The sequence below is a fragment of the Pituophis catenifer genome, unplaced genomic scaffold, assembly GCF_029215685.1.
Source record: "Pituophis catenifer annectens isolate HBS135680 unplaced genomic scaffold, rPitCat1.0.hap2 SCAF_6, whole genome shotgun sequence".
NCBI classification, from domain to species: Eukaryota; Metazoa; Chordata; class Lepidosauria; order Squamata; family Colubridae; genus Pituophis; species Pituophis catenifer.
Window position 1 is genome coordinate 96,619,505 of NW_027256886.1, and position 21,074 is coordinate 96,640,578.

General features: G+C 40.9%; 1 protein-coding gene across 1 annotated transcript in view; it reads right to left on the reverse strand.

Annotated features, from left to right (window-relative positions):
• PIK3AP1 (phosphoinositide-3-kinase adaptor protein 1) overlaps window positions 1-21,074 on the reverse strand; it is a 162,034-nt gene that overhangs the window by 90,233 nt on the left and 50,727 nt on the right. Inside the window, exons 3-4 of the mRNA XM_070945012.1 lie at window positions 2,916-3,067; window positions 361-505 (exon numbers count right to left, since the gene is read on the reverse strand). Of these exons, the coding sequence (XP_070801113.1) occupies window positions 361-505; window positions 2,916-3,067 (297 nt within the window). The remainder of the gene's footprint in view (window positions 1-360; window positions 506-2,915; window positions 3,068-21,074) is intronic.

Here is a 21,074-nt window from a genome sequence, read left to right on the forward strand (position 1 = left end):
TGTTAAAATTAGCAGCGTGAACAGAAAGTACAGGAAACAGGAAGTGCAGCTGAGCTTCTGCTTCCTGTGTCAGCTTTCTCCTCGCATCTTGACTTCTTGTATTAACCCATGAAAGATGCAGGTCTCCTTTATGATCTTAAACTCTTTTAATTCTGTGCATTCCACCAGCTATCCACTTGTGAGTTTGTGTAAATAAATTTATTTTCTAATTGTAGCTTTTTGCATCCTCAGTGAGAGGAAAAATATTTTTGATAGTTTGTTAGCCTAGTACTAGCGTGCCACTAATTAGAAGAGAAACTCTACTAAAATGTTCTAACGCATACACAAATTTAGGATAAAAAGTCCAGCTTTAGTACTTACCTGGTGTGTAAACGGAGACTGTATACTCATTCTCGATATTTGCTGATAGTCGCAGTGGCTGACAGCTCTTAGAAGAAAATTCCACTTCCATTTTTATTTGTCTATCCAATTTACACTTTAGGATTATAAAAATGGTTGTCTGCACCTACATTTTAAAAAAAAACGATAGTAAGATCTAGGGCCTTTGGAATATTCAGTTTTCACAATACATTGATATCTTTTGGGGCGTGAGGATCTACAGGTACAAGCTCCCTTATTTGGGCTTGGTATGAGGAAGAATGCACCTTCTTTTTCAACCCTATATAGATGGCTGCTGGCCTGATAACATTGGTTCAGAGGGAATGAAACAAAGTTTATTCTCATCACAACTTGATTGTAGAGACAGTGATAATGATTGCTGTCCTTTATTTAGCAAATTCATAAATGGCATGCAATATTAAAAGCATCAAAATATATTTAAGCACTTAAGCCAATAACAAACATAAGTTCTACCATTCAGCAAATGCCAACCACATTTTTTTCCTAAAATGTGTATTTTTTGAAAAAAAAGATGAATTTTTTTACAAAGCTATGATTAAAAAACTATACTCATTTTGCCTGCTGCTATTGACTCTTATGTCAATTATATGATAATTTTCTATCAGTTTTTCACAAAACATTTGAATGCACATCACCACATTCAATTAATACTGCATTTTATTTCAATTATTCCAAAGACTTATTTATCCTTAAGAGTCATGCTCAGCCTGCAAAAATATATGAAGCAGTTAGATTCTTAAAACTTTCCAAGGATTTTCCAATAGGCTTTGGTGCACATGGCTTGTGTCTCCTCCCTCCACAACAATTCTATGAACCCAATCCACTCCTTTTGCAAAGAAGCTCAGGTGACTAAAACAACTGCAGAACTGAAGAAATTGTAGTACAGTATTATGAAGAACCAGCTCAGTATAGGGCAGAACCGGTTTTAAAAGAAGATATTTCTCCCTCCAGTTTGTTTCACAGAAATGTTTTAAAAGGCTGAAACTAGAAGACATCCAACTCTGTTATTCTATTATTCATGCAGAAACTGCCACATGTGTTGTTAGTCCCCATCTCACTCTGGAGGGGGTGGCAAATCCATGGCTTCAGTTTCTCATGGGCACTAAGCTCTTTCTGGAATACCAGAGAGCAACCTTAGCTGGCGTCCCAGTTGAAGCACTTTTGAGAGCAGGAGACTTTAGCAAAAATTAACAATATCTTCATTGCCCCTAGACTGGTTTACTGTAATAGTCTCTTTGCTTAGACTTACCCTTAAGATTACCTGAAACTATAATTGTTTCAAAACTCAGCTGTGCAGAGGTACCCTTTGTTAAAATGGGTAGCCAATACATTTAATTAATAAATAAAATAATAAATAAAAATAAAATAAAATGCAGTAGCCTACTTGCTGACAGGTAAGAACCACTTCTGAATCACAGAACCGATATTGATGGTGCTACTCTGATTACCAAATTTCTCAATGAAACTGATAAATCCCTATATGATTTGGGTCTGGGTTAACCTTGGTAGTACAGAGCCTTGGTAGTACAGTGGTCTAAAGCACCCTGTTATTAAGAACAGCTGCCTGCAATTACTGCAGGTTCGAATCTCGCCAAGGCTCAAGGTTGACTCAGCCTTCCATCCGTTCTAAAGTAGGTAAATTGAGGACCCAGTTTGTGGGGGCAATAAGCTGACTTTGTATAAATATACAAAAGGATGAAGGCTATTGCTTAGCGCATTGTATGCCGCCCTGAGTCTCCGGAGAAGGGCGGCATATAAATCAAATTTAAAAAAAAAACAAAAAAAACCAAGGTACCGTATCCTCCAAATTGAATTTTCTCGTCTTATTTGTTCATTATGGCAGGGATGCTGTAGATTTTCTCTTTTCAGGACATTGTGGAGGAAAGGGGAGGAAATAATCCAGAAACCTGGAAACCAACCTTCTTGGTACAAGCACTATCCTTTTGGTAGATTCAGGCCAACTATGCAGCCACAAATTTATAAAAATCATTTATACCTATGTCTGAGCAGAACTACAACATCATTAAAACCCCAGCAACATACTTTGTTTCCCTCCCCCGTAAGATGAATTACAGAAAACAAAACTAAAATTCAACCCAAACTCATGTAACACCTCAGATAACAATGTGAAATAGAAAAAGGAAATGCATAGTAAAAAAGAATACGGTAGGGATAGAGTATTTGTGGTAAACCAGATATTGTGAGCTGTGATTTAATTAAGCATTCTTAATCAGTGTCTATGCTGGCTAGGGCTGCTTAAGTTTTGGTTGAAGAGTATTTGGTTGCAGGTTCACCATCCTTTGCCCAAGAAACGGAAAACATGTTACAGAACACGGTTACATATATCACACATTTTCTTACCCATATAGTCCAACTCAAAAATTTGGCTAGCAATGTTAAGAACAAGTCTGCTTGTGAATAGCTGTGCTATTATAATTAAGCTGTATCCACTGCAGAGCATGCTTTCTCTTCCAGTTCTATCAGATCAACTTTGAAAGAGTAGAAATATACTATACCCCACAGCGTATACGATCAGGCTGCACTGCAACAAGATTTTCTAATCTGGTCACTAAAGGTTCACGGGCCTGACAGGCTGGAAAATTGTATGACACTTGTAGACTCCCAGCATCCTCCTTCTTTGCATCAGCCACTGAATCACAACCAGAATCTAAGAAGAGGATAAACATTAATGTGATTTCTGAAAGTTGTTTGGCTATTATAAAAATCCATAAAAAGAAGAACATAAATTAAAAATTAAATGCATTCTATATAAGAAAGAAGAAATATTACTTTAAACTCAGTAATGATGATATGGAGAGCCAGTTTGGTATAGAGGCCAAGGTATCAGAGTAGAAACTAGGAGACCATGAGTTCTAGTCCCACCTTGGACACAAAGTCAACTGTGTGATATTCCTGGACATGGGGTAGCACACTCTGCCTGCCCTAGGAAGGAGATAATGGGAAACCACTTCCAAAGTCTTGGTAAGGGATTTGTCCAGGCAGTCACCAAGAGTCAAGTCTGACTTGAAAGCACACACAAACACATAACACAGAAAATGATCATATTGATAATATTATTATGCACAATCTCTTAATCTGGGTCTCTTTCCAGAAAAGCTCCGAGTTGGCAAAACTCTCCCCCTCGGCTGCTGCAGGTGCACATTCCATCACAGATAGACAGATTAGCAGATTAGTGACCTAGATTTCAAGAGAATTTATGTCAATAAGCTAAAGGAAAAAGTAGGAAGGATTCTATGGATGCTTTCTCCATTTCTATGGAGAAATTCTGAAAAATGACATAACTATAACTCAACACTAGGGACCAGGGGGTCTTAAGATCCTATTGGTCCTAATGAAGTAGACAGGTTCCTCAATGGTATCAATGCAACCACCTGTCAATTAGACCCTTGTCCTTCCTGGTTGGTAAAAGCCTCCAGGATGGTGGCTTGCAGGGGAGTATATGCAGTGATAAATTCCTCACTGCAAGAGCGATGATCCTGGAGCCTTTTAAGGAGGCCCTGCTTTGCCCTCTCCTAAAATTTTCCACCTGCCTTGAAAATTTTTGTCCTATTTCCTATCCCCCCTTTTTAGAAAAGGTGGTTGCTTAGCAACTTCAGAGAATCAGATGAAATATATTTCCTAGACCCCTTTCAGTCAGACTTCAGGTTCAGCTATGGGACAGAGACTGCACTAGTCACACTTATGGATGATCTCTGGTGAGGGCAGAATGGTGGTAGTGCAACTATCCTGGCTCTCTTTGACCTCTCAGCAGCCTTCAATACCATCAACCATAGTATCCTTTAGAGCCAGTTATAGAGTTTAGGATTGCGCAGCACAGTTCTGCACTGCAGCTTTTCCTGGATCAGGACTGCCTGCACTTGGTCACTCAAACCCTAGTCATCTCTCGTCTGAATTACTGTACTACACTTTTACATGGGGCTAAATTTTGAAATGCATTCAGAAGCTTCAGATAATACAAATGCAGCAGCACGAGCAGTCCTTGGGTGGGACCTGTAGAATGAGCCATGTTACATTAGAGCTTTGTGAGCTGCACTGGCTGCCAGTTTGCTTTGGGTGCAGTTCAAAGTATTGGTTATAAACTATAAAGCCCTCCATGGCATAGGTCCAGATTTCTTGATGAACTGTCTCATCCCACTAAGACAAGCCTACCCTACTTGCGCCCGTGGAGGAGACTTAGGATCCCAGGATCCCTCAATCAAATAACTCCAGGAGAAGAGCTTTTCTGCTATAGCACCAGCCCTCTGGAACATCCTGCCCCTTGGGGTGAGGGTTGCCCCCACCCTCCTCTCCTTCCTAAAGGATCTGAAGACCTGGCTCTGCCAATTGGCCTAGGGACCCAATAGAAGAGTACATTGTTGGAAGTGGCTATTGGACTAATTAACTGACATTCCACCTTCCCCCTGCGCTCCCTTCTGCCCATCTTCTTCTTCTTCTTCTTTTTTTTTTTTAATTTGATTTATATGCCGCCCTTCTCCAGAGACTCAGGGCGGCTTACAGTGCGTTCTTTGACATTATTGTACTTCCATTGTTTATTGTTATTGCTTTATTCCATTGCTATGTGTACATTTTAAAATCATTTTTCCATTTTATTGTAGCCCCAAAGTGAGATGGCCAGTAAATAAATTTAACAAATAAAAAAAATAAAATAAATAATTAGGACCCAAACATAAAGAACACCAAATGTAAAGAAAAATAGAAGACAGAGAATGATACAGCTGTGGTTGCATAAAGAGCTCTCTCTCTTACATAAAGAATCTCTGTGTGAATCAAAAAAGGTCAAATTAAAAAAATTAAAAGGGGTATAAAACAAAAGCACACTTTATAAGGATGGTTTCAGGAAGACTAAGTTGCAGAATGACCAGAGATTTGCAGTAAACAACAGAAATAACAAGAAAATAATATTTGGGTACTTGTGAAACAAAAGGAAAGTTATGGAAGCAGTCATTCAGCTGGTTGGACAAGAAGGCAAGATGGGGATGGGGATGGGCAACTGGCTCACTATTTAATTCCTATTGTGCAGCACCTTTTCACGAAAGGGAGAGGTGGTAGAATCTATCAGAGATCACACCTTGAGAAGCAGGAGAGCAACACAGGTCCAAAAATGAAAACACTCAGCTACTTTAAATGAGTTTAAATCTCTGCAATTGGATAGATTTGCATCCCATGCTAAAGGAACTGGTGGATGTGATTTCAAAATCACAAGCTGCAATTTTACACTTCCTGTAATATTGGGGAAGTGCCAGATGATTGGAGAAGGGCTATCCCCATTTTAAAAAGGAAGAAAAGTACATCTAAGAAACTTCAGACCAATCATCTTGGCATTAATATCTGAGAAAATCCTAGAAAAGATCATCAAGCAGTGGGTTTGGAGCATTTGGAAAGTAAGAAAATGATTATTAGACACCAGCATGGGTTAGTTAAAACCAGATCATGCAAGACAAATTATACTGCTTTTTTGGGAAGAAAAAGTTACTAGATTAGTAGACTGATAATATGCTATCAACAGGGCATACTTAGCTTCCAATAGAAATCTGATAAGGTTTCATACTGCAGGCAGAAGATAGAAGGGATGCCCATCAGATTTTCAGATGATGCATATTTGGGAAGATTGGTAAATTCTCAGAAGGCTCAAAGTTTTCCTATGAAGAATGATTAGACCAGGAGTGTCAAACTCAATTTCATTGAGGGCCGCATCAGGGTTGTGTTTGACCTTGGAGGGCCGGGGGGGGGGACAGCGTGGCAGGAGCAGGGTCATGGTGGGCATGGTTAGGGTGAGCATAGTCAAAGGGGGCATGACACGGGACTTGTGTCAGGGGTGGCAACTGTGGTGGCCAAGTGCTAAGGCAGGACTTCCCTGAGACCCTCACTCACTCTCATTATACAGGTAATCTTCAAGTTATGAACATAATAGAGCCTGCCAATTACATTCCTAACCTGAGGATTTGTTTCATTAATCACATTAAATGAACGTGATCACTCCCTGCTTTCCCCAATGCATTTGTTAATCAAATGTGCAGATCATTAAATACACATGAGGTGTCTCAGAGTGGGGAAGAGCCTATGGGGCCTAGTGCCGGAGCAGGCCATCCCAGACCTCCCACCAACCACTGAGATACCTCATGCTCCCCTGGGGTCCCCACAATTGCTTCCCCCTCCCCCTTTGCTAGCATCTAGGATTCCACTTACTCCATCCCACCCCATTTCCCATGGATTACTTACTTTCTGAAAATCTCCAGAGCTCCAGAAGTCGCTGACCCGCTAGCAGAAAAGCCAAAGTGTTTTATTCAGATGATGGTGAAGCTGTAAGAACGTGAAATCTAAGGAAAACATTTTTACCAACTTCTGATAAAAGACTGAGGCTTGGGGCCATGTGGCCAGCAGGCCTCTGGTAGTAGAAAAGGCCTCCTGCTTCAGGACAGCTTCAGGGACTGAGGCAGCAGCAACTAATCAATGAGGAGCTTGCTTCGTTTGTCTCATTCGGTTGAACTGCAAGCCCCTTGTTGATTGGCTGCCATGCCCCAATCCCTGAAGCTGCTCATTCGAACTAGCCAGTCAGCAGCAAGCAGGAGGCTGCTCGACGCCGGTTAGAATGGGCCCAAACCAAACCTGCAGACCCTCATGGCAGAGAAGCCGGTCTTTTATTCAGATGGGGAAAGCTGCTTTCTTTGCATCTCATGTACTTACAGCTTCACAGGCTTCTGAATAAAAGACTTTGGCTTCTACAAAAGGATATGGAAACCTGGAAAAAACTGCAGCTGTCTCTACTTGGAAGAATAGCAGCAGTTAAAATGAATGTTCTACCTAGATTTTTATTTTTGTTTCAAATGATTCCGGTGCTTAAAAGTGATAAACAGCTGATGGAATGGCAAAAAGGAGTGAATAAGTTTGTCTGGAATGAGAAAAAGCCAAGAGTTAAATTGAAAATTATGCAAGATATTCGTGAAAGGTGTGGTCTTAAACTTCCAAATCTACGACTGAACTATGAAGCAGCAGCGTTGACACAAGCAAGTGATTGGTTTGGAAGGACAAAGACTGGAATATTGAATATAGACAGTTATGATCTTGAATTGGGTTGGCATGCATATTTATTCTATGAAAATAAAGTGGATAAAGTATTCAACAGCCATATGCTTAGAAACTCCTTGATGAGAGTATGGAAGGAGCACCGGTTCAAATGGGATTATAAAATACCGTTGTGGTTGGATCTTGGTCATATTATACCGGAATACAAATATAAAGTCACTCGGGGGGGGTTTATACAAAGAAGTACTTTTTAATGATGGGGGCAGATGGCAACTAAAGACATTAAATACACTGTTAGAAGAAGGGATTAATTTAACTTGGTTACAGTATAATCAACTTCAACTGAGATGGAGAGAAGATCAAAAAACTGGTTTAATGTTGCATGAAGAAGAATTGGTTAGACAGATAAAAGAGAAAGGCCCAATGCATATCAAGAGGGTTTATAATGTTTTGTTAGAAAGAGACTCAGAAAATGGACTTGGCTTCCGGTTTGGTTTCCGTTGTCAGCCAGCCAGCCTCGTCGCCCGTAAAGAGCCGTCTCTACAGCTGAGAGACAGCTCGAAAAACTCCGTCTCATTGAGGAGACGTGAGAGAGAGCCGGCAAGAACAGGTAGAGCCCTCTGCGAACTCCCCAGAGTTTTTTTTTTTACTCTTGGGGAGGAAGCAGAATGTGGCTCCCTATCCAGCTCACCGCTGCTCCGGGCTTCAGGGGAACTCTGCGCTTTGCAGAGCCAGGCGATGGGACCAATCCAATCAACGAAAACTAACAGATTGTCTGAACAAGCAGGATGAAATCCGGATCTGGGACTCTAAATTGCAAGTATTTCTAACAACCCTATGAGTGATTTTAAAAGTGAAGAAAGAGTGAAACGAGAGAAAAAAAAGAAAGTTTAAAATGGCGACTGGCTGAGGCTTGAGAAGAAAGCTGAAAGTTAAAGTCTTTCCGTTTGAATAGTTTAATACGTTACAAAGTATCTGAAACAATAGTGCTAGCTGGAAGTGAAGAGAAAAATTCCTACTTCATGCTTCTTCCTTCTTAGAGACTTGATATTGATATTGTTTGGAGAGAAGTCTTTTTCTTTAAAAAGAGTCTGTTTGTGTGGCAGGATGGCGTTAAAACTGACAAAGCCAGACAACCAAGCTGGGGGGGGGCTCCCCCATTTATAAATCACATGAACAAGTTTTGAGCTTGCAGATGCAGAAGAATGGCTTTAAAGACTTAAAGGAATTTGTTTTGGAGGAGATGGCAAGACATGATGAGATTGTGAACCAGAATCTTGAAAAATTTAGACAGGAAATTAAAGAGTTGGTACAATAAAAGTATGATAACCTGAAATGATATATTGTAACAGCTTTGAAAAGCTTTTCAGAAATAATTATAAAGATGGATAAAGATATCAACTTAGAAATAGAGTCTAAAATGAAGGAAGCTGATTATAAGATTCATAATCTGGATAATAAAATACAAAGAATTGAAAATGATTTGATAAATATTCAAGAAAATAGCCCAGAAGTAGAGTCTAAAAGAGACTTACAATGCAGATAATATAAAACAAAGGATTGAAAATGAAGTCACAATTATGCAATTCAGATCCATGGAATTTGCGGTCAGAATGAGGGGACTACAGGAAAATAACAGAGATGATTTGAGAAAGATGTCTGCTGAAGTTCTGGCTGTGATTTTAAAGGTTAGTCCTGAAGAGGTATCCTGTAAGATTGATAAGGCCTACAGAGTAAATTCTTGAGTGGCAAAGCAAAGGCAGTTGCCCAGAGATGTGGTGATTTACTTTACTGATAAAGGAATAAGAAATGATATTGTACAAAAGTCTTTTAACTCCACTCTAGAAATGAATGGAAGGAAGATTTGGATACATAAAGAGCTGCCGTCCAAGATGTTAAAAGATAGAAAGGGCTTTGGATTTTTGGTGACTGAATTAAAGAAACAAAACATCCCATTTAGGTGGGATGCTCCAGTTGGTATAATATTGAGATATCAAGGAGAAAGATACTGTTGAAAAAGCGGAAGAATTTTACTACAAGGTTTTTAAAATGGATCCAACATCTCCACGTATGTCATCAGTGTTAGGAACACAGGAGGGGGATAAAGAAAAGCAAAATGAACAAGAAATTGAAACTCAGGCTAAGCAGATGGAGATGGAGGTAATGGAAAAACAACAAGTTACAGAGGCCTTTTTGGATGAGCCGCTTTTGGATTCTCCTTCAGAGGCTATAGCTGGATCACCTATAAATATAAGAGAGGCGGCTTTGGATTTCGATTTGATGTCTTATCAAGTTACAGACCAGCATGTAATTCAATCAGCTGATATACAAGTCTTAGAAAGGCAACCAGGATGGAGATCTAAACCACAACAAGTTAAGAAAAGAAGAAGCAGGTTCTACAAAATTAAAAAATTTTAAACTAAACAAAAAAATTTTTTTTTCTTTTTTTTTTAGCCAATAGACTAATGCCAGTTACTTAAGAGACAATTAAATATAATAAGCGGGATTTATAGAAGGCTGATACATGAAAATATAACTGAGGCAAATCATAGACTTATACTATTTTGAGAAGAATAACAGATCTCTGCAGTGCTGGTGTTCTTGGGATGTGGAAGATGGCCTTTCATTGACCGGATTGGAACTTTCTATTTTGGACTCTTTGAAAAATGGATTACGTATATGTTGAGTTATAAGGCAAGAGAACTATGGAATTGGGGCATGCAGAAGATCTGGTTGTTACCCTAATGTGGTGGTTGGAATTAATAATCTAGACAAAAGACACTACAGAAGATACTACATGGAATATAAATATAAAGTCTTTAATATAAAGATATTAAAAATATTATGTATGGTAGACCTGTAGGAAAGTGGGTGGAGATAAGTTAGGTTACTGATTGTTTAGTTTAGGAAAAGGGATGTTATGTTCAGATATTAATATATGTGAAAGATTTGAATTAAGAGATATATGTATGGGGGTGGAGGAAATGGGTAGATTATGAGTTGAATAAATGCCAAATTAGGATTTATTATATAATTGTATAGCTGAAAGTTGCTTTGAAATGTATAGTATAGGGGGGATATAATAATAATGTTAGAAAGAAATGGTTAGCATATGGGGGGTAGTGTAAAAGGATGGTAAAGTATTATATAATGTGATATCAATTTGGATTTTATTTTGGAGAAGCCATGGGGGGAGGGGAGGGGGAGGGGGGGGTTAGGGAGGAGGGGGGGGAAAAGGGGGAAAAATCTGTATTTGAAAAACTTTTTCAATAAAAAAAAAAGAAAAAAAGAAATAAATAAAAAAAAAAGAAAGAGACTCAGAAAATGAATTGGTTAAAGATTGTATGATAAAATGGGCACAAAATTTTGCAGAACCAGTTATGATGGAAACGTGGGAAAAAATATGGGTTCAGAATGTTAAATTTATGCAGTCACTGAATTTGAGGGAAAATTTTTATAAAATGTTTTATAGGTGGCATTTAGATCCTAAGAAATTGTCATGCATGTATCCTAATGTTCAACCAAAATGTTGGAGATGTGACTGTTTGGATGCTACATATTATCTTATATGGTGGACTTGCAAGAAAGTGAAGGCTTTCTGGGTAAAAATTTGGTGGGTTATGCAAAATGTTCTCAAGAAAAAACTCCAATTTTCTCCTCAATTGTTTTTATTGGGCATAGTTAAGGACTTTTTAATGGGTGAAACAAAATTGATATTGTATATAGTGACAGCAGCTAGGTTACTGATTGGTCAATATTGGAAAAGGGATATTTTGCCTACTATTGAAGAATGGACTTTGAAGGTGGCCAGTTTTGCAGAAATGGCAAAGATATCAGCATACTTAAAAGACCGGACCCAGGAGACTTATGTATGGGAGTGGAAGAAATGGATAGATTAATGTGCAGAATAAATATCAAACTAGGAAGTGCCAGATAGCTTTTAGTTGAATGTTGTGTAGAAATGTATAGTATATAGGGGGTAGAATAGTTTAATGTTATGTAGAAATGTATAGTACACAGGGGGCAGAATAGATGGGTGGTAAAGTATGATATAATATGATTTGGATTTGGATTTGGATTTCACCTTGGGGAAGTCATGGGAGGAAGGGAGGGCTAGGGAGGGTTAGGGAGGGAAAGGGAGGGTGGGTAATGGGAAAATTTGTATTTGTAAAACTTTTTCAATAAAAAAAAGACTTTGGCTTCTCTGCCATGTGGCTCAGCCTCTTCTGGAGCTCTTCGAAAAGTAAGTACAGTAAACCCATGGGAAATGGAGTGGGGAGGAGTAAGTGGAATCTGGGAAGCTAGCAAAGCAGGCATAGTCTGTGGAGAGGTCCGAACGGAGCCTCAGAGGCCCGAATCCGGTCCACAGAGGCTCCAATTCAGCCAGCAATGGACTGGGGGGGGTCCATTGGCACGGCCTCTGGATGCCCCTGCACCCCATTTTCGCTCGCAGAGGCACCGCAGGCCAGTCTTTTGCTATTTCCAGCTGGCTCTGCAGGCCACATCTAAGCATTTTGCAGGTCAGATCCAGCCCGTGGACCTTGAGTTTGACATCCCTGGATTAGACGAACTGAATACATTTAGCCTAAAGAAAAGAGTGCTAAAGGGAAACACGATATCAATGTTCAATACAGGTAGTTCTCAACTTATGGTTGCTTATCAACAATTTAAAGTATAATCCCTCAAAAGATAGTGATACCGAAGTTCCAATAGTTAGCCTCCTCCCATCCCCGCAGTCAAGTGATTGCATTTTTGGTGCTCAGCAACTGGCCCACATTTACAGTCATTTGCAGCATCCCACAGTCATGTGATGGTGATTTATTTATTTTTTTTCAAAAAATGGCATTTTATTTCCATTTTTTTTAGCAAAAACTTCCAAATTGGACTTCTCAAATGAACAATGGGTTTGCTTAAGACCACAAATTCACTTCATGATTATGGTGATTTGCTTAACAACTGCTGCAAAAAAGATCATAAAATTGAGTCAGTCACATGATTACTACTTTATTACTTCCACATTTTATGACCATAACAGGCAGGTTCTATTATGACTAAACATCAAGGATTATCTCTACTTAGAGGTCTGTCACAGCGGAAAATACGGATTTATTCTCCGTAACTCCATACTGGAATACTGCTATCATCTCCCCCCTAGTCCTTTTTTTCTAGACTGGCCATATTCATTTCTTGTTCTTCATATGTTTTTGTCTCCAGGCCCTTAATCATTTTATCGCTCTTCTTTGTACTTTTTCTAAAGTCTCAACATCTTTTTTGTAATGTGACCAAAACTGGATGCAGTATTCCAGGTGTGGCCTTACTAAAGCTTTATAAAGCAGTACTAATACTTCACATGATTTTGATTCTATGTCTCTGTTTATACAACCAAGGATTACATTAGTTTTTCCGGCTGCTGCCACACACTGCTAACTCATGTTTAAGTGATTGTCCACTGGGACTCCAAGGTCCCTCTCACAGTTACTGTTTTTGAGCTAGGTTTAGCCTAACCTGTACTTGTAGTTTGGTTTTTCCTGCCCAGGTGTAAAACTTTGCTTTTCTCCACATTAAATTTCATTTTGTTATATAGGGTCCATTGTTCAAGTCTGTTGAGATTTTTTGGGATCCTGCACTTGTCTTCTGGGGTATTGGCTATTTCTGCCAGCTTAGTATATCTGCAAATGTGATGAGTTCCTCTTCTATCCCCACATCTAAGTCATTTATGAAGATATTGAAGAGTATTGGGCCTAAGACAGAACCTTGTAGTACCACACTGCTTACTTCCCTCCATGATTTGGCATGGTCTATTATTAACAAACCTGTGCTGGCTACTAGTAATAACTTTATTTGTTTCTAGATGTTCACATATCTGTTTTTGTTAATTTTTTTCCAGTATCTTTCCAGGTATTGGTGTCTGACTGATTGGTCTGTAGTTTTCTGGGTCTGTTTTTTCCCCTTCTTTGAAGATGGGAACCATATCAGCTCTTTTACAATCCTCTGGTAGTTCCCCACTGCTCCAAGTTTTTTTAAAGATATGATACAATGGTTCTGAACTCAGAACTCTGTAATGTAATCCATCAGGTCCCAGTAATTTATATTCATCAAAGTCAGACAGGTGTTCTCTTACCATTTTCTTGTTTATTTTAATTTTTATTTCTAGTCTGTCTTTCACAGTTATGTTTTTGGTAAGTTGGGCTATAGTTTCTTTTTCTGTGAAGACTGATGCAAAGAATGGATTAAGCAGCTCTGCTTTCTCTCTGCTGCCTTTTACTTCCTTGCCATCTTTTCTTTTTAATGGACCAACTGTTTCCTAGACCTTTTTCTTGTTATTTATATGTTGAAAGAAACTCTTTTTTATTATTTTTGATTTTTGTTGGAAGTCTTTGTTCATTCTGAGCCTTTGTTTTCCTGACTTCATCAGGAAATTTGGGCTATCTGCTGATATTTTGCCTTAGTTATGTGCCCGTCTTTCCTTCTTTTGTACTTATCCTTTTTGTCTTCCAGTTTATCAGAGAGATCTTTTTGCAACCATTCTAGTTTCTTCTTGAATTTCTTGTTTTTCTTTTTTAGTGGTATTGTGTTGGACTGGGCTTTTATGTTCATATTATTCAATGTTTCCCACACTTTAGGATTTTTATCCATGAATTTTTGCTTAGGCTCTCTCTCTGTTGTTAAATAAGCTCTTTTAAAATCTAAGACACTGGTTGGATCTATTTGGGTGGTCTATTGCTTGGGTTTACATTATATTGAATTCCAGTATGACGTGGTCTCTCTCGCCCAAGATTCCAGCAACTTCAACTCCCTCTATCACTTCTTCTCTATTAGTAAGAATTAGGTCCAGTATAGTTTTTCCTCTAGTTCCTCTTCTACCTTTTGAATGACAAAGTTGTCAGCTAAGTTGGTTAGGAATCTGTTCAATCTCCCACTTGCTGCAGAGTTTGTCTCCCAGTTGATATCTCCCTGAAAGTAAGACCTATCCTGAAAATAAACCCTAGCATATTTTTACATGTGTCCCTAATATAAGGCCTATCCCCCAAAATAAGCCCTACTTATGAACCTGTGCAGCTGGTGCCCACCCATTCCATCTGGTTGCTCACTGTGCCATAGCCATGAGGCAAAGCGAAGGGGTGGCACCACCCCTCGCGCCCCACACGAGCTTAGGGCCCCCGTAGCCAGGCCATCCCCACTCCAAGAAGTGCCTTGCCGCAGCAGCCCAGACACCCATGTGAACCAGGAGCCCACATGGCCACCAGCCCACTTCTTCTGCTTGAAAGGCCACGGCACTTGCGCGTCGCTTGGCCTCCTGTTCCATTGCGGCTGTGAACAAGCAGAAGAGGGCTGGGAGCCACACGCTGGACAGGGTTGCTGGAGCTGATGCCACGAGTGGAGGGAGATGTCGGGGCATGGGCGACCTGGCTGCAGGGACCCTGAGGTAAGCCGGTGTAGTGTGCATGAGGCACTTCCACTCCCCACCTCACAGCAGTGGCACAGTTACACCATGCAGCCTCCTGTCCTGCCACAAGCAAGCAGAAGTGGGCTTCCTGTACATGGAAAAAATAAGATCCCCCCAAAAAATAAGCCCTAGTGCTTATTTTGGGGCCCAAAAGAAAATAAGGCCCTGTCTTATTTTCGAGGAAACACAGGTATCAGTGTAGTTAAAGTCTTCCATTACTACTGTGGTATGTTTCCTACATACATTTGTTAATTGCTTAGCAAAGAGTTCATCTATTTTTTTCTTCTTGGTTGGGTGGCCTGTAGTATATGCCTATAGCAATGTCATATTTTCTGCTTTTATATTAACCCATATGGATTCTAGGTGGCTTTTATCCTTGGTTTGTGTATTTCGGTAGAGATGTAGTGATCTTTTATATGTAATGCAACTCCACCTCCTCCTTTGTTAGGTCTGTTTCTTTTGAATAGTTTGTATCCTTCCATTAGTACATTCCGTCATGATTCCACCAAGATTCAGTAATGGCAACTATATCATATCCACCTTCATGTACTAATACTTCAAGTTCACCCTGTGTGTTCCCTAAACCAGTGGTTGGCAAACCATGGCTCACGAGCCACATGTGGCTCTTTTGCCCCTTGAGTGTGGCTCTTCCACACTCGTGATGCCCTGGCCAGCTGTGGCTGAGCCGGGAGCATGCACATGCACAGGGAGACCTTCCTCAAGTGAGCACCGAAGCTCAGGAAATGCACGTGCAGAGTGGGCAGCGGCTTGCTTAAGGAGGGTCTCCCCACGTGCGCGTGTGCTCCCAGCTCAGCCACAGCTGGGAGCATGTGCTCTGAAGAGCTCCTGTGAGAAACGGCACAATGGGGTAACGAGACCCCTCCCGCTCAGCCATACGCCAGGCTCTTGCCCAGGTACGGAGGTGGAGAAAGAAGAGACGGAATAAGGCTACCAAGAAAGCGTCTACTACAGCTACCTCCTCCACCAAGAAGCCGAACTGTGAAACCAGAACTTTAGCAAAGTGGATTAGAACGACGCTGCAGGAGGAACTTCCTGTCCCATCCTGTTAAGACCCTCCTAATCGAGCAGCCGCTCACCCCGCGGGTGCCTTTGCTGTGCATACAGAGTGATACATAGAGAGGGGTGAGAGAGGGGAAGAGAGGGAGAGATGAAGAGGGAGAGAGACATGGGGGGAGAGGGGCGAGATAGGAAGAGGGGGAAGAGAGACAGAATGGTTTTGTGGCTGGGTGGGCGTGGCTAGGAGGGGTCATGTGACTGGGTGAGTGACATCGAGTTGGCCACGCCCACCCAGGTTTTGTGGCTCCAGTGTGGTTTTTTTCTGTGGGAAATGGGTCCAAGTGGGTCTTTGAGTGTTTAAGTTTGCTGACCTCTGCCCTAAACTTTGAGCGTAGTATGTAAGCATTTGAGTCCTTTACTGGTCTTGGATATGTTTCTTATATCTCCTACTTTGTAACTGGGATTTCCACCCTTTCCATAACTCTCTATTAAACTCTATTAAGTTTTTTTTTAATTTCTTTTTTCTCTTTCCTCCTTATGTGATTGGTTATCTAGTGGTTTTTGCTTGGAATTAGGTTCTATAAATTGTGAAGATTGACTCCCTCCTCTCTCAATTTTAGTTGAAAACCCTTTTGATAAGATGAGCCAGTCATTTTCCAAATATATGGTTTCCAGTTCTTGTGTGGTGCAGTCCATCCCTTGCCAGTAGCCCTTCATCTAGATCAGGGGTCCCCAAACTTTTTGAACAGGGGGCCACTTCAGGGTCCCTCAGACTGTTGGGGGGCCAGACTGGCTAGGTGGGTGTGGCTGGGCCCCCCATGTGACTGGGTGGGCATGGCTATGTGCATAGGACTACTCAGAGGGCTGAAAAAAGTGATTTCTGACTGGTCCTCGCACTTTTGACCGATCCTCGCACTTATGACCATCTTCACATTTATGCCCGTTGCAGCATTCTTAACAACCGTGTCACTCATTTCACAACTATTTCTCTTTACCACAGTGACAAGATAGGGTGCAAAACGTAAAATGTGAGGACAGTCGTAAGTGCAAGGACTGGTCAAAAGTACGATGACCAGTCAAAAGTAACTTTTTCAGCCCTCTGAGTAGTCCATATGCACATAGGGACTACCCAGAGGACTGAAAAAAATGATTTCTAACAGGTCCTCGCACTTTTGACCGGTCATCATTTATGCCAATTGCAGCACTTAATTAAATTAATTAAATAAAAATGACCTACTAGAGTGGTTGGAAGCAGTCCAAGGTGGGCATTCGGGCCGGCTGCAGGGCAAGGTGATACAACAGTGATAGGTAGGCCGCTGCTGCCCAGGTGGGAGGCAGGCGCAGGCCTACAGGGCTGGGTGGAGGGTGAAGCGATCGGATGGGGTAGGTCAGGGGTCTGAAACTTTAAACACTCAACCTTAAACACATGTGAACACTTAAACATAACCTTAAACCTGGGTGGGCATTGCCAACTCCATATCACTTACTCCCACCCAGGTTTTGTGGCTCCCAGTATTTTCTTCTAAACAGGTATCTCTGTGTATCTCTTTCATCTCTTTTTTTCTCCCCCCCTTTTCTCCTTCATCTCTCTTTCTCTTCCCCTCTTTCTCTCCTTCATCTCTCTTTCTCTTCATCTCTCTTTCTCATCTCTCTTTCTCTCCTTCATCTCTCCCGCCCGGGTGGTGGTGGCAGCAGCGCACCTACCGCACCATCAGGTCGCGATGGGTGGGCGTGACCAACTTTTTTTTTTTTTTTTTACTTTTAAAAGCATTTTTTTCTACAACCTTAAGAGATTGCAGAAAAAAATGCTTTTAGAAGCTTCTGATGATCAGGCAACTCAACTGGGATCGCCAGAGACTTTTAAAGGCATTTTTTTTCCTACCATCTCTTTGGCTGAAAAGCTAGCCATGCAAGGAGTGGGTGGGAGTGGTGGGGCAGGGGGCAGGGCAGGGGGTGGGGCTGAATCCCACCACTGCGCAGGCTGGATACATTGTGTCAGCGGGCCGTACCTGGTCCGTGGGCCGTAGTTTGAGGACCCCTGATCTAGGTAATGCAAACCCTGGTCTAGGACAGGGGTGGGCAACTGTGGCCCTTTTACAACCTGTGGACTTTAACTCCCAGAATTCCTGAGACAGCCAAGCTGGCTCAGAAATTCTGGGAGTTGAAGTCCACAGGTCATAAAGGGGCCATACTTGCCCACTCCTGGTCTAGGAAGCTGAAGTTCTGTTGATGACACCATTGAATGTTGGCCTTTTGTTGGAAGTATAGATGAAAATACTACTTGTGCTCCTAATTCTTTAACTTTCTATCTTAGCTGTTCGTAATCTCGTTATTGTTTTCAGATTCATTGTTGTGTCATGTAGAGGAAAGGGGTAGTAATCCATGGGGTTGATTATTTTAGTAAGGTACTCAGTTACATCTTTGATTTTTGCTCCAGGGAGCCTATATACCTCCCTAGATTGACTGCCTGGTCTGCAGACTATAGTTTCTGTTCCTCTAAGAATTGAATCTCTTATCACTAATGTTAGACTTTTTTTTCTTATGGAAGTCTGGAATACATTTTTTCTTGCCGCAGGAATGTTGGTTTGTGCCTAACCCTAACCCTAACTATTGATGAACGCTCTTTTGTAAGTGTCTGTATATTTTCTTCCAAGGGGAGGTTATGAAAGCAATTGTTCAGTTTCAGAGGGCTTCATTGGATTGGGCTAGGGTAGATAGTAGGGGCTTTGGTCTTGGTTGTTTTCTTCTAAGGGTGACATGTTTCCATCGGTCTTGCTCTTTAGGTAGATATGTAGGGTTGTTTTTTACGGAAGCTGTTTGTTCTCTACTGTGTTCAATTTGAGTGCATCAGTTTTCTTCTGTATGTTCATATATGGGTTCATCATTTGTTTTAGAAGCTGTTTGCTCCTATTGTGTTTTATTTTGGTGTAGTCTTTTTGTTTATGTTGGGATTTCACACTTTGCTCATTGAGTTTCAGAGTGGCTGGAGTTGCCTTTAAACCCTTTGCTTCTTCTTCTAGTCATTCAAGTAGTTTATATTTGATACATGTATAGTTTGGGTCATCTGTGGGCATAAGCTGAAATATATGGCACACTTTTCAAGCCACTATAGTGTCAGTCTTTACCTCCATGATTTTTCTTTGTTTGTTTGCTAAAAAATTTAAAAGTTCTAAAAATTTAAATATTTTTCGTATTGCAGTTTACAGTAGTTTACAAGAGCTCTTGACCGTGCACAGGCAAAACGTGTCTGCCTGATCTCCCCCCCCCTTGAAAAAAAATTAAAATTGAATTAAAATTGAAAAAGATTTTCAAATTGGAAAAAGAATTTAAAATTAAGAATGACATTTAAGAGTTGAAAAAAGATTGAAATTGGAAAAAGGGATTGAAAAAAATGAAGAAATTTTAAGAAATTAAAAAGGAATTTTTCTTAAAAAAAGGAATTTAGAGATTTTTAAAAAATTTAAGAATTTACAAGTGTTTTTGGCCTTTTATGAAACAATACTCCCTGACTTGGAAGTTTATCCCTTTCCTCTCTGTTCACAAGTGCTTTGTGCTTATTCTGTTTTTCCTGCTTTTTTGCCCTCCCATTGCCTGGCCACTGCCTATGCATGGAAGAAGAACCAATGAGTGGAACCTTTGCAGAGGGTATCAGCCCTTTGAGAAAAGCCAAATCAAAAGCAAAGACTGCAGTAGTCCAGTAATGTCATTTTATTATTATATCAGGGTGTAAGAATAAAATAGGGTTTTTCCTAATGACTCTATGGTACTAAGTGCATTGCTTTGGTATTTTCAAATTTGAGCCCTACCACAATATTAATTTAAGAGAGAAATGGACGTTGACTTACCTGAACATTCCTTTTCTGATCGCTGCGACGACAATCGACGCATGGGTATTTCACTTCTACTTTTTAGAGACTGAGTGCAAAGATTTTTCCTCCGTTGGTTTGGCCACACCCCCTGGCCCCAGTCCTTCAGTCTTTTCCCAAAGGCATAGTCAGAAGAGAGGCAGAAGGCACTACCAAGGAACACCTCAACCGTCATGAGCCAGGCTAAGATTCGATATTGGGATAAAACTCAAATATTAGAAATCCAAATCTTTGGTCAAGACAGAAGTGCCTCTTCCGTGCCAAGGTGCTGAAATGACAAACGGTATTTGACGTAGGTACAGAATTGTAAAAGGGCAAACTGACCCTAAACAGATACATCCTGGTGTTTAATGTTTATTGCACCCCAAATGTCATGTAGATTTCAGAGAGAAAATACTGTTTCCCTTACTGTCCTCTTTACTGCTTGTGAGGCGTCTTCTAGCCTCTTATCTCCTTTTGTTATGTCTTGAGCTCCGGAGCTGAAAGCCTGAGCCTGTGGGAACAGGGCTGTTATGTCTTTCCTAGAGATAGATTAAAGGGTAGCTTCTACGTGTGAAATGCATCACTCTCTGTAATAATTTTGCCTTTAAACTGTATAAATACATGGCCAGAAGAAGCCATCGGCGTTCAGACCTTTTGGGCTGTTTGAACCTTGCGCAAATAAACTTTTTCCTGCACTGAAGAGCTTGTTCTAGTCCGTCATTTTTCCTGTAACAGCTGGCGACTCCGCCGGGACTAGGGGCAAGGCGATATTTCGCTGAGGACCGTTTTGACCCCTCGGGACCATCGGGAGGTCGCTCCTGAACATTCTCCAGGCGCCACGGAGATACGTCTCCGGGAGACAGCCGTGATAACCCTATGGCCCCGATGGTGCTCTGATCGAGTCCAAGAACCCTGCGGTGCAGGAAAGGTGGTCTGAACAAATTCCTGGCCAGGAATCTACGGAGTGGGAGCGTTTTAAGTGAGTATATTGTAAAAGAATTGTACCTGCCTCATTTGAAGGCAGACGGAGGGACCTGATCACTCCCTCGGACTCGGGGTGGCTACCCTAATGAAGTCCATGTCAGGTTGTGTGGGTGGTTAAGCCATCGCATTTCTCATTAGTGGCCGTGAGTTTCCGGGGCTATGAGTCGATGGCAGTGTGGTAGAAGGGATGGGGTTCAGAGCGTGCCAAATACTCCATTGGCATGCATGTTAAAAGGTTTTGACAAGTATTTTAGCAACCCTTCCTATCCGAAAGGATCAAAGGATCAATTAAAATTCTTATGTAAACATGTGTGGCCACAAAGGGAGATGGGTTG